Source organism: Trichosurus vulpecula, chromosome 4 (assembly GCF_011100635.1).
Source record: "Trichosurus vulpecula isolate mTriVul1 chromosome 4, mTriVul1.pri, whole genome shotgun sequence".
Taxonomy (NCBI): Eukaryota; Metazoa; Chordata; class Mammalia; order Diprotodontia; family Phalangeridae; genus Trichosurus; species Trichosurus vulpecula.
In genome coordinates, this window is record NC_050576.1 from 337388797 (window position 1) to 337406377 (window position 17581).

At 36.8% G+C, this 17581-nt stretch overlaps 1 protein-coding gene across 4 annotated transcripts; it reads right to left on the bottom strand.

Moving 5' to 3' along the window:
• Nucleotides 1-1080: 1080 nt before the first annotated feature.
• Nucleotides 1081-15926, bottom strand: COMMD6 (COMM domain containing 6). 4 transcript variants are annotated; one of them, XM_036756501.1, is made up of 5 exons: nt 15846-15914; nt 15740-15751; nt 12845-12936; nt 4754-4906; nt 1081-3585 (listed from the first exon to the last, which is right to left on the bottom strand). In XM_036756501.1, the coding sequence occupies exons 3-5, from the start codon at nt 12875-12877 to the stop codon at nt 3535-3537; spliced, it is 237 nt and encodes a 78-aa protein (XP_036612396.1). In that variant the 5' UTR covers nt 12878-12936; nt 15740-15751; nt 15846-15914; the 3' UTR covers nt 1081-3534. The 4 variants fall into 4 exon arrangements, with proteins under 4 accessions (XP_036612396.1, XP_036612395.1, XP_036612397.1 ...); XM_036756500.1 differs by lacking the exon at nt 12845-12936 and having other exon boundaries at nt 15846-15926; XM_036756502.1 differs by lacking the exons at nt 15740-15751; nt 15846-15914 and adding an exon at nt 15591-15625.
• Between the last annotated feature and the right edge of the window lie 1655 nt (nt 15927-17581).

Below are 17581 nucleotides of genomic sequence, written 5' to 3' on the forward strand. Positions count from 1 at the left end.
GTAGCAGACGGATTTCATAATAACCTGAAAAGACTTACATGATCTGATGCTGAGTGAGGGGAGCAGAACCAGAACATTATACACGATTACAGACACATGGTATCTATGATGACTAACTTTCATAGATTTGGCTCTTCTCAGCAATACAAGGTTCAAAGACAGCTCCAAAACTCATGATGGAAAAAGCTATCTACATCCAGAGAAAGAACTATGGAGTCTGAATGCAGATTGAAGCAAACTGTTTGCTTTCTCTTTTTTTCCTTCTTTTTTTTTTGGTTGTTTCTTCTTTCTCATGATTCATTCCATTGGCTATAATTCTCTACCGCTCGACTATTGTATAAATTAGTTTAATGTGAAGGTATATGTAGAACCTATATTCGATTACATGCCGTCTTGAGGGGAAGGAAGGAGGAGAGGGAGAAGGAGAAAATTTGGAACTCAAAAACTTGTGGAACTGAGTGTTGTAAACTAAAATAAAAAGTAAATTAAAAAGACCTCTCTTAAGAACTTTGGAATTGATTATGTGACAGGGAGACACTGACACAGAATCGCTCAGCATGGCATGCCCACATCAGAGAAGGTGGTGTGCTCTATGAGCAAAGCAGAATTGAAAGAGCTCAAAGGAAACATAAGATGCACAAATAAAGAGAATACAGTCTGAATGTTCACATGGACTATTTGTACTCCACCTGTGGTAGAGCATTTCAAGCTCATACAGGTCTGATTAGCCAGTCAGACACATTGAAACTTGACTCTGGCATAATGATGTCATTTTGGTCCTCTTCAAGAATGAAGGACAACAACCAACCAACCAATGACATAAATATTGTTTGCATGGACTAGAAATTAAGAGGATGCCTATCGGTTGATGAATGGCTGAACAAATTATGGTACACGAATGTAATATCATATTATTGTACCATAAGAAATGATGAAAGGGACAGATTCAGTGACACCTGGGAAGATTCAGATGAACTGATCCTGAATGAAGTGGACAGAATCAGGAGAACAATTTATATAGTAACAACAAGGTAAGAGAAGGAAGTTCAGAAGGAGACACAAATAAGCAGGACAGCTTTGAAACTGGCATGTTGAATTTATTATATTTCATTATATTATTATAAACATAATGAAAAAACCGTACATACTGGAAATTCATGATTCTGTATACAATCTTTTTTTGTTCTTTGTATATGACAATGTTTGGTTTTTTGGTGTTTGTCAAGTTTGGAAAATTAAAATTATTTTTTAAACATTGGTTTTATAGAATTAACTGCCCCTATAATTTTGTCTAAAGTCATTAAGTGAATTATGACTACATACGTTTTTAAGAGTGACAGATGAAACACACAAAAACTTATTCAATGACAGCATTTGCCTTAGATGAGATACAATTTATAGCAATAGTTTTCTTGGTCAAATCTTTTAATTTCCAAATTTCTTAATGAATCCAAGTTGGTAAATTTCGGTAGTGTAGTAGCATGTAGACTAATGTCAAAGTTGGTTTTGAAGCTGCATTCTTGTGGTTATTACAATTCATTCTTGCATCTAGCTGCTCCCTACCACTCCTACTGAAACACTCTAGGCCAGGCCCTTGTTATCCTTTGCTTGGACTACTATAATAGTCTCCTAAATGCTCTCCCTGTTTCTAGTCTCTCCCATTTCCAACCCACTATATTCCTGCCAGAGAAATAGTTCTTGATTCAGAGGTCTGATGATTCAAATGATTCTAATGCACAACTCTGATTACATCATTCCCTTGTTCAAAAATCTAACTAGCTTCTCAATGACTCCCAAATAAAATATAAACAGCTTAGCTTGGCATTCAGGGTCTCCTACAATTCAATTGGTTTGTAGTAGTATTTTGTCCTATTTACCTACATATAGTCTAAGTTCTAGTTAAACTGGAATTATTCACAATTCCCAAACTCATCTTGATTTCTATCTCAGCATAGCTGTATACACCATTCTCAGGTAGCCAAAATGGATTTCCTCTCCCCACCTCACCCCCAACTGCAATAATTTAAATTGTCCTCCTTCAAGACTGAACTCAAATGTCACCAATTCCATGGACATGAGAAATGTGGAGGTAGAACTGGCAAAATAGCATCTGACTGGATTCTACCAGGGGTCACTTTTCAGGTGGAAGGACCAAGTATTTTACCACCAACTTAATGCAAGAATATTTTCATTAAAAGACACACGGCTTTTTTTGGTTAGGTCTCTAAATTTCAAATGTTTTCAAATCTGTAGCACAAAATGTTTTCCATGCTATCATTTGAAAACAGAATGATACAACCAAGCTCCTTTTAGAAAACACCAATAAATTTGAAGTTTTGATTCCTAGAAATAAATGTGGGTTCTTTGTTCTATCACATAAAGTTTAAGTTTAGAAAAACTGTTCACTTGACATAAGAGTAATTCAGGTTTTCCTATGACTATAAAATTTTAGAGGTAGAAGGGAGCTTAGAGATTTGGCCCAACCCTCTCATTTTACAAATAAGCAAAGATAACAGAGATTAAATGACTTACCCTAGGAAGTAACTTAGTGGGAGAATGGAGATCAGAGTCCAAGTCTCCTAACTCTCAGTTCACATATCTTCATGGTATATGGACCACAGTAGTGTAGTCTAGTGAAAAGGGTCCTGGATTTAGAGTCAGAGGACCTAGGTTCAAATTTTGTCTCTCTCACTTCCTATCAATGTGACTCTGTGCAAATTACGAACTCTCTGGGCCTCAAATGGGGGTTGAACTAGCTGACCTAAAAAGTCTCTTCCATTTCTAAAATCTATAATCCTCTCATTCAGGCACAGGGACACATTTATAAGCATTTTTAACACAAATATCCTTGCTGGGTAACACTTCCAAAAGAATACCATTTCTTAACTCTGAAATCTTGCACAGATACTTTCTGAAATTTGCTATAAAACTGGCAGTTATTTCTGTGTAGCCTCCCAATGCCATATCTTTGCTCAGATCACATTAGCTAGTAAGATGATGCATCAAAATCTTTTTCTGTCTCTAACGCAAAGAAGAACTCAGAATGTTTTGCATAGATTGGTCTAGATAGAGGAGTCCATCTTCTCTCTGCTTGTGCCACCACACAAGAATAGTTCTGTCCAGTTTCTAATATATTGATAGCTTCATAGATTTATATTCTGATCACACTACTTTTTGAACCTGAACTTCTTTAATAAGTTAATTTTATCTATCCCCTCTTATGCCACCAACTGTTCCACTAATCCTACAAATTACTGCATGTTCTTTTGAACTTCCTTATTTAAGCTTTCTTTGTTTTGTCAAGTTATTTGTAATTCTCAACACCATATTTATTTAGATGATATGAGATTCTAGAGCAGTCTGACACATGAATAAAGACTAAAATAACAGTACTATCTCACCCTATGAAAATGACAAAGAAATTATATCTTCATTTAACAAACAGCATTTAATCACTATGCAATTGTATTTACATCAAGAGACACATGCTATCTTACAAAAGTTATACAGACTTTGCAACAAAGTAAGCAGTTCTTACACAGTTTCAATAACAGCAGCCATTTCTTTGAATTGCTTGAAGAAATACTGGAAGAAAAAACAAAGAGAAAATGATGTTCAATTTGTATTCATATTCAAGTTGTTTTGTCAAATATAACTGGAGTTTGTTAAAATGTAAAAGTTCAATATAGATTTAAATTTATATAACAATACATTGTTAGGCTAAATCTGAAATTTAGGTAGGGAGTTCTGCTTGCCTAGATAGTTTGATAACATGTTAAAATTATATTTTCTGAAGAGATTTAACCTAAACTTGAATTTAAGGATAGACAAAAGAACAGTTTACAATTTCACTTCAAGGATGAGTCCTTTTTTAAGAAGTCAGTATTAATAATAATATATTTTTGACTAGATTTTTTTGTTTTGAAATGGGACTCTAAGATAAAGCCATACCATTAAAAATGTGAAGTAATTAAAGTGGCATTGGAGAGTATGTGAAAATTTGTTCTTGAAAATAAACCTTGGAAATCATTTTTATAGTTTGGTTTGTAAAGTAGGTACTCATTCTTCACTTGAGTGATTACAATTGTTTTGCTTAGAATTCCTGACATATTTACAAAAACATAAAAATGTTGCTGGGATATGATCTTTGTTTTCACCAAATGGATTTTTAGAAATTAAATCTTAAAGACTAGTGGTAAATAAAAAATGAAGCCACAAAAGTAGTTAAAGGTTGAGGGGCATTTTTTGAAAGTGTGTCTCCAGATACAAAGAGAGGATTTACAGAAGTATCTAGCTGATATAATCACTCAGATTTTGATGCTTCGAATAGGAGCAGGCTCTGTCAGAAAAATGTCAAGTCAGTACAATCTGAGGCTAAATTGAATTATGCTTAGACTTCCTGTAGATAGTCTAGGAGGAAATTCAATTTTTGGTCCAACACAAAAAAATGAATATTGGTTAAATATATCCATAAAAGATGAAAATTTTTGAAATTTCAGCCAGACGTTAGAGTTCAATTAAGATATAAAAGTAAATATATTTTGCCAAATCTCTAGATAAAAAATGTTTTAGATTCTGCGGATTGGTAAATTAAAGATATTTCAATTAATACTTTAAAATAATAAACATTTACATATTTTAAAACAAGGACAATGCGTCCTTTTTAACTAAAAAAAAAAAAAACAAACAAAACCCTGTGCTTTTTAAAGCAAAAATGTTCCAGAAGAAAATTCAAATTAATTCAGTGACAAACCTGAAATTGTGGAATTGTCATTTCAAATGACTTGTTCGTAATCTGGCCTGACTGATCTGCCAGTTTTAGCGTCACTGCAACAAAAGGAGACTTAAGAGACCTGCAACTGTCTGAGCTCACCGCCATACCCATTTTCCACTGAAGATCTAGAAGCTGTAACAAAAACAAGTACATAGCATCAACAAGACTGTTTTGAATACACAAAGCTTCTTAAATTCTATTTCTCCCACATCAACCTTTGGTTTCAACTCAATATTTATAAAGATAACAAGGAAAAATTAGACAATGAATAAACTTAACATTTATACTCAAGAATAATTCTCCCTTTTTTATCTAGGAAAAATTTTAAATTCGGTTTATAAGCCCAAAATGCAGAATTGTCATTTCAAAGAACTTACTCCTTATGAAGCTTTTTATCTCCTTAATTTATTGCAAAAGAGAATGGTGTTCAAATCAAACTAAACACCTAGAGAGAGGTGATGAGAAACATAGGGAAGAATCACTGGCATTTTTAGAGCTAGAGGGAACCTTAGTGGTTATCTAGCCCAATCCCTTCATTTTACAGTTGAACACACTGAGTTCCCCAGAATAGAAGTGACTTATCTAAGAGATGCAATGAGATGATGGCAGAGTTGGGATTCTTTGACAACATGTCATCAAAATTACACAGAGCAACAAAACACATACAAAAGCCTTTATTCAACGGATTAGTAACTGAGGTGGGAGAAAGGAATAGCCTTGCTAATTTCCCTAATTTGAGCTTTAATTTTGCTAATGTACATTAGTGCCACTTGAGCCCAAGTGCTTCCTTCCTCCCACTCAGGCCTTACAATGGGAAACAGAATATAGTTCTGAATTCTCTCCATAGAGAAAGGCTCATTCTTTATCAAATTTCTGTCAATGATAGTTCAATATACCCATCATTTACAGCAGGCCAAAGTAAACTATAGCTCTTATTCTTGGATTTGTCCAGATAGGCTTTTATGTGACTGAGGCAAATCGCTCTCCTTGCTTGATGGATAAGCACTATTTCTGCATAAAAGGAAGGAGAAGGCCTTTTCTGGGAAGAAAGATGTGGGAGGATTCAGTGCAGCAGCTGCCCCTGCTTGTCTCTGAGACAATTTGGGTCAAAGCCACTGCTGAAGTCCTGGGTCCTACGCCAAGTCTAACCCATTGAGGTTTATATGAACTTAAGAAAAAAAAGAACATTAGAGGTGTCACACTTGTTAGAACAATGATCATACTGTCATCCTCAAGTACCAAACTAAGAAAGCACTCTACCTCCCATTATATATTCCTGTTACATGTTGTAATACAATTATTTATAGCTATGGCTTACCTTAATTACAGTATTTTAAGCTCCATAAGGGCTGGGACTGTTTTTCTCTGCACGTCCACAGCACCTTGCATAATGCCTTCCACATAGAAAGCAGATGTTCACTAAATATTTGTTGCATGAACTGGCACCAAGAACATAACACACGTGAGCTGTGGTAGTTGCTGACGACAATATTGACACCAAAAGTTTAGGGATAGTCTCTTAAACATTCAATTCAAATAACAATTGATCTATTATGTTCATGGCAGTAGAGATAAAAAAAGATGGGACTTACGATCTGTACTCAATGAACTTATCATTTAATCAGAAAAAGGATAGTTAACTACAGTATTAAAGCTACCCAACAAGCATTTAGATATACAGCACTAGAACTATTGGTAGAGGTTAAGGGTAGAAAGCCACCTTCGAAGAGATGATGATTGAAACAACAGGTTGTGGATGAGATCCTCAAAGGAGAAAGTGGAAAAGGAAAAGTAGATTTAAGAGAGAACTTTAGGGAATGTCCACTACATTTAAGGAATAGGAGAAAAATAGGGAATAGGAGAAAGATAAAGAGCTAGGGAGAAAAAAATAAGGAAGGAACAGTCACAGAGATGGAAGATGGATATGACGATCTTCCACAGTGTCAAATGCTACAGCGATCATGGAAGATGAAGACACAAAAAGAGATTGCTGGATCTGGTGATAAGGATGATGATAGTTTTCTTGGAAAGAGCAGATTCTCTTTTATTAGCTTATATCATAAGGCTCTAGAGTTATAAGGGGGCTTTAGAGACATTATTTGACAGATGCAGGAACATAGGTGAAGTGACTTTCCCAGTCATTTAGTGGATCCTGACAACCAAACAACCAATGTTTATTGATCACCTACTACAAAGAAGACAGTGTGCTAAGCACTGTGGGAGATAAAAGTTTAAGATGTATCTTCTTCCCACACTCCCAAAGGAACTTATAATTAATATAACACATTAAAAAGTATATACAATGTGAAAAAGTAGCAAATTAGAAATGCAGACAACAAATGCTATAGAATAATAGGTATAGATCTGGAAGAGACCTTAGAGGCCATCTAGTCTGACCCTCTCATTTTACAGATGAGGAAACTGCAGCCCTGTGAAGTTAAGTGACTTGCCCAAGGTCATAAAAGTGCTATCAGAGGTAAAATTATAACCCATCTTCTTGAACTCCATAGTCGGTGGCTTTTCCATTATACCACAATGCTGCCAATAGTTCGGAGAAGAGATTAGCATGGGGTATGTAGTTAAGGAAAGGCTTCATGAAGTGAGACTTAAGCCAGATCTTGAAAAACTGACATAATTCAAATACAGAAAGGAAGTAGGAGGCTATTCCAAGTGTATGTGTGGTGATAGATTGGGATGTGGATAGGCATAAGTAAAAGCATGGAGGTATCAATGTTTAAAGCATATCGGCAAGCCTTAAAATAAACAGACTAATCTTCCTTAAATGGAGAATTCATTTAAGTATAAGGTTGGAAAAGTGGACTGCATTTTGAGCCCATAGCCTTATAATTGTGGTTAAATTAGGAGGGGATACAGTAGCTTTCAACCTTGGATCATGACTAGACCAACAAGTCAGTGCAGGAGTTCAGGTAGGGTTAGGAATTCAGAGTTGCCACAAATTTTTGGAGATATAGATTGAGTCAGACAATTGACTCCTTACCATGTCCTATATCTTGCTCCCTGATCAACTAATGATTTTCTGGGTTGAACCTTTACCTATCCAAATGGGTTTCTATACACTTTCATCGTTGACATGTTTCAGTCCTTCCCTAGCTGGGATACAAGTTGGGGCCATATTGTAAAACACATTAAATGCAATTCTAAGAAGCTCTTTCACCATTTGGCAACAGAGACACATTGAACTGGACAAAAATGAACTCAGTTTTTTATCCTGGGAATGACATTATGAAAGCAGTGTTTGGGGAAGATTAACTTGGTAGCAATGTACAGGACAAAAATATCAGCTAACATTCATAAAGCATGACTTTAAAGTTTGTAAAGTACTTTATAAATAAATACATTGAAGGAAGACAAGACTTGAGACATGAAGACCAGTTTGAAGACTATACTAATAGTCCTGACTTCAGGGAATAAGGGCTGAACTAGGGTATGAATGGAAATGACTGATGTCAAAGTTTATACGATCAGGATTGGAGACTGAGAGCTGGAAGAAACCTTAGGTCATGTAGTGTAATCCTTTCATATTACAGATGGAGAAACTGAGGTCCAGAGATGTTAAACAACAAATCAAAGATCATAGAAGTAGTAAGTGGTAGGGCCAGGATTTAAACCCAGATCCTGACTCCACATATAATACTTTCTACTTTATTATTCTGGCTCTTAAGTCACATGGATGGTAAGTTAACTGGTTGCATCAACAACTCACATTATATGCCAAGATATCAGCTCCAAATAGATACATGAGCTATATTTAGAGGAAACATCATAAACAAATTAGAGGAGTAAGGAAGAAATTCCCTTTCAGATCTATGGATAGGAAAAGAGGTCATGAAGAAACAAGTGATAGGATCATACAAGGTGAAAAATACAATTTTGACGATATAAAATATTTTTGCAAACAAATTTAATGCACTAAAAATTAAAATAAAACATGTAACTGGGAAAAAATTATAACAAGTTTCTCTGATAAAGGTCTCATTTTCAAGATAAAAAAGGAACTGATTTAAATGTATAAGCCTAAGAGCCATTTCCCAAGACATAAATGATCAAAGGATATGAATAGGTAGTTTCAAAGGAGGATACTCAAGCTATGAATCATCATATTAAAAATGTTCTAAATCACCAACAGAGATATGTGAATATTAAAGTAACTGCGAAAGTCCACAATGGCAAAGATGACAAAAGAAAAAAATGACAAATATTGAAGGGGCTGTGGGAAGATGGCCACCCTAGTGCCCTGTTAGTGTAGTTTGTAAACTGGTCCAGCCATTCTGGAATGCAATTAATTAGGAACTATGTCTACAGTTACCAAACTGGGTATTACCTATGACCCAACAATCTTATATCCTTAAGAATCAAAGAAGAGTAAAAGGATCTATATTCATAGATTATTCATAGAAACTCTTGTGTGATAGCCCCAAACTGCAAAGTGAGAGGGTATACTTCTATTGGGGAATGGCTAAACAAATTGTGGTATATTAATGTAATGGGATATCACTGTGTGAAAAGAAATTATGAAATGGACAATTTCAGAGAAAACCTTTATTAATTGATACAAACTGGAAAAATTTATAAAATGACAACACTGGAGAGAAAAATAGCTTTGGAAGGCTTTAGAATTGTGATTAATGTAATGATAAGTCACAAGTCCAAGAGAATGAAGACGAAAAAAGCCAGATAGGTGAGAAACTTAAAATGCATTAATGTGTGTGCATATATATGTACACACACACACACATATGTATTTTTTAGACATGGTTAATGTGGGAACTTGTTTTGCCACACACACACACACACACACACACACACACATATATTTTTTAGACATGATTAACGTGGGAACTTGTTTCTCCAGACTATTACAGTGAAAGTTTTGGTTTTCATTTTTAAAGAAATGCTCTATTAGAGAGCAGGGTAGCAGTGAGAGGGGCGGATTTATTTTTAAAAATCACTGTTAACTGAAAATAACAATAATAAACTATTTTTTTTTAAATTTAACTGCCCCCTAGGTAGGTTCTTCATTGAAGAATCATCCCAGGACTATAAGTAGCCACATGGATGGCTCCTCCTGTAGGTCTATATTGAAGAAGCAGGTTATCATTTAAATCATATTTCTGCTGCTAAGCACAATGAGACAAAATTATCCTATTTATAATCGAAGGCTGTATAGATTAAGGAGGACAGGCTGCAGCCAATAGGAAAAGCAGGTGCCTCATTTACCCAACAAATTCTTCATATACAGCAGCAGAAGGAGAAAAGATAGCTTTACTGTGTGATACAACCAATACCAGCAGCTACCCACAAAACCAAAGCTACACATTTGCAGAAACACTAGCCCACCAAATTACATCTGAATTCATTACATCTGAATAAATTATATCTGAAATTATTCCTAATGAAATTTTTGCTGGAAGTTGTGCTGAAAACAAACCCTACAGTATTTTAAAACAGATGATATCATACATTAATGTAATAAAATATTACTGTGCTATAAGAAATCATGAATATGCCTTTATTCTCATGTGAAACTTAGACTCTGTCCCTGGAAAAACTCTGGAGTTTGACAGGTGGACTTTCACCTTATCTTGTTGGGACATTGAGGCTGCTCTGTTACTTCCCTACCTTCTACTCCCTTCTTCCAGAATTTATTTATATGTTACCTTTCCCCATGAAAATGCATCTTGAGGGCAGAGGCTGTAAATTTTCATTTATGTTTGTATTCCCAGTGCTTAGCACAGTTTTTGACACGTATTAAGTACTTAATATATGCTCTATCAATCAACTGATCTACACTCTGTAGTCAGAGAATACAGAGAAGTGAGGGATGACATATGAACTGATACGAAAAACAGAAAAAAATAACTAGGAAGGCTGAGAGGAAATAGTATTAAGTACTTGAATACAGGAAAAAAAAATACCTCTGTATACAAGACAACATGTCCACAGTGAAAGAGAACCTTTACTGGGCTCTTTCTCATATCCACTTCCTTCCCCCTCTCTAATGTACTCTGAGAAATTGGAAAAGACAATGAAAAACAGAAAATACTCTTCATCTTAGTAGATTCCTATTTTTCCAGTTCTGGGAAAGCAGACTACAGAAGCCTAGAAGTATATCAAGTGAGGAATCTATTCTAATCCCAGAAAAAAGGAATAATTTTTTTAAAAAGTCAGACACGAGTTGTAGTTTTTGCTTTAGGCTCCCCTGATATTGCCTTCTGTGTAACTTGTATGGTTCTTTTTACATAAAAAGATAGACAGGTAGTAGGAAAATAGAAACAGCACTACACAAGGAATAAGAAAATCTAGGTTCTAGTTGTGATTTCATGAAGCATTGCTGGGGCACAATAAAAAAATTGCACCAATACCAGACTTGATCCCCTCCCACTCACCCTGGGAATCTGAGTTCATCAGTGGCTTAGGCAGAAACAGCCTTAGCAGGAGGAATTTGAGGGCACAAGGATGGGGCAGAAACGACTGGAAGATATCACTCAAAGATGTTTTTGTAAAGGAGCTCAGTATTTCACTATTGGTGTCCAAAATCTGAAGCTTCAATAGCAAAAATATGTCTGCATATATGATTTAAGTGCTACATAGCTTGAAGAATTTGAAGCCATATTCATGATTCGACAATGGTAAAGAGAACAAGTTCCTTTTTGTACTCAACTTGGAACTCTGGGGATATTCACTGTACACAAAGATGAAAGACCCATTTACTCAACAACCTTATTATTACATGATCTCTGAAAATTTTATAATATTAAAAACATAAGTTGTGAACTACAGAAGTTTCAAAATCACAAATGGGAAGGGAATAAGCATTTATCTAACACCTACTATGTGCCAGGCACTGCACTAAGCACTTTACAAATATTATCTTACTTGATAAATACAACCAAGCAAAAGATGATTGCATTATGTAACTAGTATTAGCTCTGATAACAATATTTTATAACTTGTGGAAATGGTTAGTGGCATTCCAAGAAACTGGCTATTATTCTTGTATTCATGTATTATCAATGTTAGCAAGCTCAAGCTACCACTGCTCCAATGATTACAAAGAAATTTAAACCAGTACTTCACAATTTGGAGCCACGGGCAAAAAGGTATTAGACAAAATTCAAAAGACACATAGTCAGATGGAACTATTATAACAGAAAGAACACTGAATTTAGATTCAGGTGACCTGGGTTTCATTAAATCCCAGGTATGCAACCATAAGCAACTTATATCCCCTGAATCAGTTTCTCATTTCAGAAACAGGAATAATACTTATACTACACTTAACACACAGGATTGTTGTGAGCAAAGTGCTTCGTAAACTTTAAAGCACCACAGAAGGGGGAACTACTATTATAATGAGACTCAGCCAACTTTTCTACAACCAATATTTCTCTATAGAAACATGTTTGATAAAGAGGACAAAGTAAACTATTGCCTAAAGCTATTCTATTACCTAAGGAAAGTTGCATAGTATAGTGGGAATGGGCTCTGGACCAAGAGCTGAAAACTTAATGATATAGGGGTGACTGACAGTCAAAAGAGGTGTACGGTAACCATCAGCCCATGTGCCACGGAAATTTGAATCTGCTACCATCTTTGGCAAGCATTCTAGTACTTACTGGCTCTGGATATAACCTTTAAGACCATGCAGCCAAATCAAAAATGTAACTGATTAGAAAAATTAAATTTGCAGCCTTTTCTAAAGTCTTAATCAGATACCTTACTGTAATGTGGAAGTGACTTTGAATTTTTTTAAAGTTCTATCAGTGAAATACAAGTTCTGGGAGGTCCTACCAACCTAGAAAAGACCCTGAGTATTGGCAGGCCCAGGGACAGGCTCCATATCTGTTACTCAAGAAACTGTCTAGCTAATTTTGGAGAGACTCATCACCAGGAAAGTGAACCAGCATTCAAGGTAGTTTTTAGGGGGTAAAGCAATTTCCTCAGTCTATCTTCTAAAGCTGAAGAGGCTCTGATATGTATCAGTAGAAGGCGTATCCAGAGAGAGCTTAGGGATGGAAGGGACCTCAAAAGTCACATAGCCCAACTCACTCCTGAAGAGGAATTCCATCTGTAAGTGCTCATTCAACTGTGACTTGAAAACATCCTAAAGTGGTCCACTCCACAGAAGAAATCACAGATCCCTGAAACAAAACATTCATTTTCACAACAGAGAAATGATGAAAATTAATTTGTAGTGCAAATGCTTATTACCTTAAAATCTTGCCAACATACCGGTACCGATTCCACTTTGTGAACCTAATCAAATCAATGTTAATGTAATTACTTATTTACTAGTTTAAATTTAGATAGTGCTCTAATGTTTACAAAGCACTTTTCTGCAAGTATTATCATTGCCATCTTATAACTGAAGAGACTGAAGCACAGAGAGGATAAATGTAGGATTGCTGGGGGCAGGGATGATTTCATTTTTTATAGCTGTATGCCTAGAACCTGGCAATGCTTGGCACATGGTAGATAACTGATAAATACTCACTTATTTATTAACTGATTACTACTATTAGGACTTAAAATGAGCTCTTCTGACTCCAAGAATGGTGCTCCTTTTAACTATTCTACATTGTTATTTAAAAACATATATCCTTGGAGGCTCCTTTATTTCTATAAGCTATATTTAGAAAAAATAATAAAATGAAAACTAGCTGCTTAATAGTATTGAATAGCAATTACGTGCTATCACAGTATTAGTAAATGGATCTAGGTATTAAAGATGCTCTATAAAATCACCTAGTTTTTGCACTGTCACAATAAATGGCAGTTCTGCCCATTGAAACAGTCATTTTAGAAGTAAATTTTCTTCTTCAGAAAGGACCTTAGAACCTAAAAGTCTAATTTCTACTCATTTTTAATCTAGAAGAGGGGAAATGGTATAAATAATACATCTGCCTTTAAAATACTATATAATTAAAAAAATAATAGATATGCTAAATATGTAGGGCAAATGGAATTTCCTCAGCATCCACTACCCAGAAACAAGTAATAGGTGACTGGGATGCGCTTCTGAAAGGAAGATTAACGCGAAATTAAATAGTAGGTGTGAAAAAATGGAGAACAGAATGTCTATTAAATGCAAATTTCCGGATGCTATCCAAATATAGTCAATCTTTAATAATTTATAAAAGCAAAGGATACGACAATAGGGTAGAACAGACGGCCAATATTCCTGAAATTCTTCCCATGCGACAGGGCCCCCAAAAGAGCTAAATGATCCTGACGTCATCTTATCTAGTACCTTCATTTTATGAAGAAACTAAGGTTCAGAAATGATCACATTGATAGCAGCAGAGCTGAGATTCAAACAGTCTAGTTACTACAAATTTAGTGCTGGCAGATAAACAGGCCTCAAACATGTAGACACTGTAAGGAGTTTGGTGAATTCGAATATTTTCATCATCTTTCTTTCACATTTGCTTTCAGAATGGGGGACCTTCTTGTGACTAGCTTCTGTGAATTTAGCTAGGTTAGTCCCTTAGGGAACAGACATGATCTATTAGTGGGCCTGTATCTGATGACTTCAGAGTTTGGCAGGACCCACCAGAACTCATGAATTTATTTTCATATGTAGCCTTCTAAGACAAAATGGGGCACATTACTACGTAAGAAAGAAACTGACTAGGTTCCATGGAACTCTTAGTCTTACTAGGATGTGAGATAAGGACATCAAAGGCATAAGAAAAATCACTTGTTCTGTTCCAAGTCTTGCTTTCATATAGGTCTCATATTAAAATGAAACAATAGAGGTAGAGAAAAAAAAACAAACAACTGTGTTCTGTTGACAGGAAGCAAGAAGAACAGTCAATAAATAGTAGAAATTCTGCTAAACGGACAAGGAAGGACAAGTTACTTTCCAGTCTTACATACTAAAAGAAGCAGGTAATTTCTTCCTATGTAAAAGGAGACAGATGAACTAAATGGTCTTCAAGGTTCCTTCCAGTTGTATATCCTGTTAGCCTATGATCTGTGCACAGAAAATTAAAAGCTACTTAAGATCAAGACTCAAACACATTAAAAAAAAACCCACCGGTGTATGCCATTTAAAAGTTTAAAAAATAAATAATGCCACGTATAAAAGATTATGACCACAGGTCAAGTAATTCCAAAACACAGCAGTACAAGGAAATAAAATTTGCATTACCTAGAGTATAGAGAGTTCAATTTTACTTCAGATTTCACATTCTGGAATCCAATAGGTTATTAGAAATAGCCCAACAGTATTAAAGGAAGCACTATACACTGAGAACATGGGTGTGGGGGGGGGCCTAGGGGGGAATTTTAATCAGAGTAAAATTCTAAATGAGGGCGGAGATTATGAATTGAAATGACAGAGACTATCTACACATTAAGGCGGGTATAGTGGAAGACATATCACAGAGGTCCCTCACTGGCAGTCAATCAACAAGCACTTACTAAGTGTTCTTATGCCAGACCCTGTGCCAAGCTTTCAGGGTGCAAAGAAAGACAAAACACGGTCCCTGCCCTCGAGAAGTGCATATTCTACTAGAGGAGACAATATCTAAATAACTTTGGACATCCAAGACACACACAGAGTAGATGGAAGAGGATTTCACAAGGCAGGCCCTAGGAAGTGGGGTTAGGGTGAAAGTGGGAAAGGCCTCATGCATAATAAAGGTGGGGTGGGGGCCCGGAGAAAGGGATGTGGTTTAAGACTTGGAGGAAGCCAGAGCGGAGGTTGGGGAGGTTTATGGAGCACAGCTCAGGCAAACACACGTAGGCGGGAGATAAGAGTACCGAGGGCCAGGAACAGCAAGGCATTTACCAAGCTCTGTCGTCAGAGAGAGGCCTCAGACAAGAAGAACCAGACTCCAAGAGGGGCGGAGCGGGGCGGGAGGGGCGGAGACAGGGAGGAGAGAAGGCGGGGCTATGAGGGGAAGTGCCGAAGTGGGAGGGGCCAGAGAGACTACTCACCTGGTTAGTGACCTGCAAAGGAAACAAGAAATAGTTTAGAAATAATCAGTCCGGATTACAGAGCCTCCTCGATTCCCGCCCGGCTCCCTCCCAGCCCCGGCCTCACCTCGGATTTGGCCTCCTGCGGCTGCTGACACAACCCCTCCATAGTCAGCTCAAAGGGATGCTGACAGCCGTAGCCATTTCCGCTTCCGTCCCGGCTCCGGACAGATCCAAGATGCGGGGGGGGAGGAATGAGACGTTCCATGTCCGTGGGTCCTTATTTTTTTTCCCCTCAGCAAAATCCCAGTGTAAGAGAGGCACTGAACACTTCCTATTTCTGTGTGAAAGAAAAATCCTTAGGTGTCGTTCTCCCAGTAAAAGGAGGCAGAAGAGACATCGGCCCCTTCCCCCCTTCCTTATCCTTGAGTTCCATACTTGAACTCTTCCTACTCTGGAAAAAGAAGGCTGGTCTTGCGCATGCGCAAGTTGGAGAGAGCTAGCGTGAAGACTAGCCCAGGTGCTGGTTCTTAGCTGAAGCTGCCGTAGCTTCAGCTGTACAGGTGCTTCTCCAGAGGCGGCTGCTCAGAGAGGGCACATTTTCTCGGCTCATCTCTCCTAACATCCTGTAGCCCCTGCCTAGTTCCATGATATTCTGATCCCCATCGCTAGGAAAGAAGTAGCCTACTTTTTTGAAGCTAAATTTCCTAAGCTTTTCACACTTTAGAGACCAGTGCTTAGGTTCACAGTGGATTTAAAGCCAAGGGGGACCTTAGAGATCATTTAGACAAACTCCACTTTTTATGGATGCGGAAAGTCTAGAGAAGTGAATCAATTAGCCCAAAGTCAAACAGTTTGTATGTAGCAGAGTGGAGATCTGAATCCCGAAACTGGGACGAACAGACTAGATTGGGAGCTAACCTGCTCGATGTATTCTATAGTTAAGATAAAACAATATAGCTAGTATTCATATTTTATTATATATTTATTTATTTAAAGTTTGCAAAGCACTTTACAAAATGTTAGCTCATTTTATCCTCGCAACAACCTTGCGAGTTCTGCTTCGTCCCCCCATTGTCCTTCAAAATCACATCAGCTCAGCAATAGCCACTGCTCCCTGATTGGAGGGAACACTACAGGGACTTAAATGTTTGTTGACTAAGGTAGGTGATGTTATATCCAAATTGAGGCAGAAGAGCGATAAAGTGACTTGTCCAGGGTCATAAAGTTAGTGTCCTAGGCTGTATTTGAACTTGTGACTTCCTGACCCCCAAGTCAAATGCTGCCTCCTCAAGCTCTCCTGAATGGAGATTGCAGCTTTCAGGAACAATCCTCATCCTCTGTTCTTTGTATATGGAAATACTTACATTTGCTGGCGTTAGTCAAGTTTAAAATAGCAAGAAATCTATAAAATTAATTTTTGAAAAAACGTTTAAACTCAGGTCTTTAGACTTAACTCCAGCTGCTTACTTTACTGGATAGCACTATCTTGCTAAGGGTTCTTAACCTTTTTTGTATCCTAGACCCCTTTGGCAATCTGATGACACCCTTCTCAGAATAGTGTTTTTAAATGCATAAAATAAATAGGATTATAAAAGAAACCAAAGGTTAGTAAAGATAAAGATGGGATTTTTTTTCCTTTTCATATCCACAGACCTCCTCCCTCCCTCTGAAATCTCTCTATAGAGCCCCAGTTAAGAAATTCTGATCTAAATGTCCCACTGGCTCCTCAAACTCACATATCCAAAACTGAATTCATCATCTTCCTCCTCCTGAACCTACTCCTCCAAGTTTCTTTATTTCTTTTAATCCTCCCAGTTACGGAGGCTTGTAATCTGTCATCTCTGATTCTTCTCTCTCTCA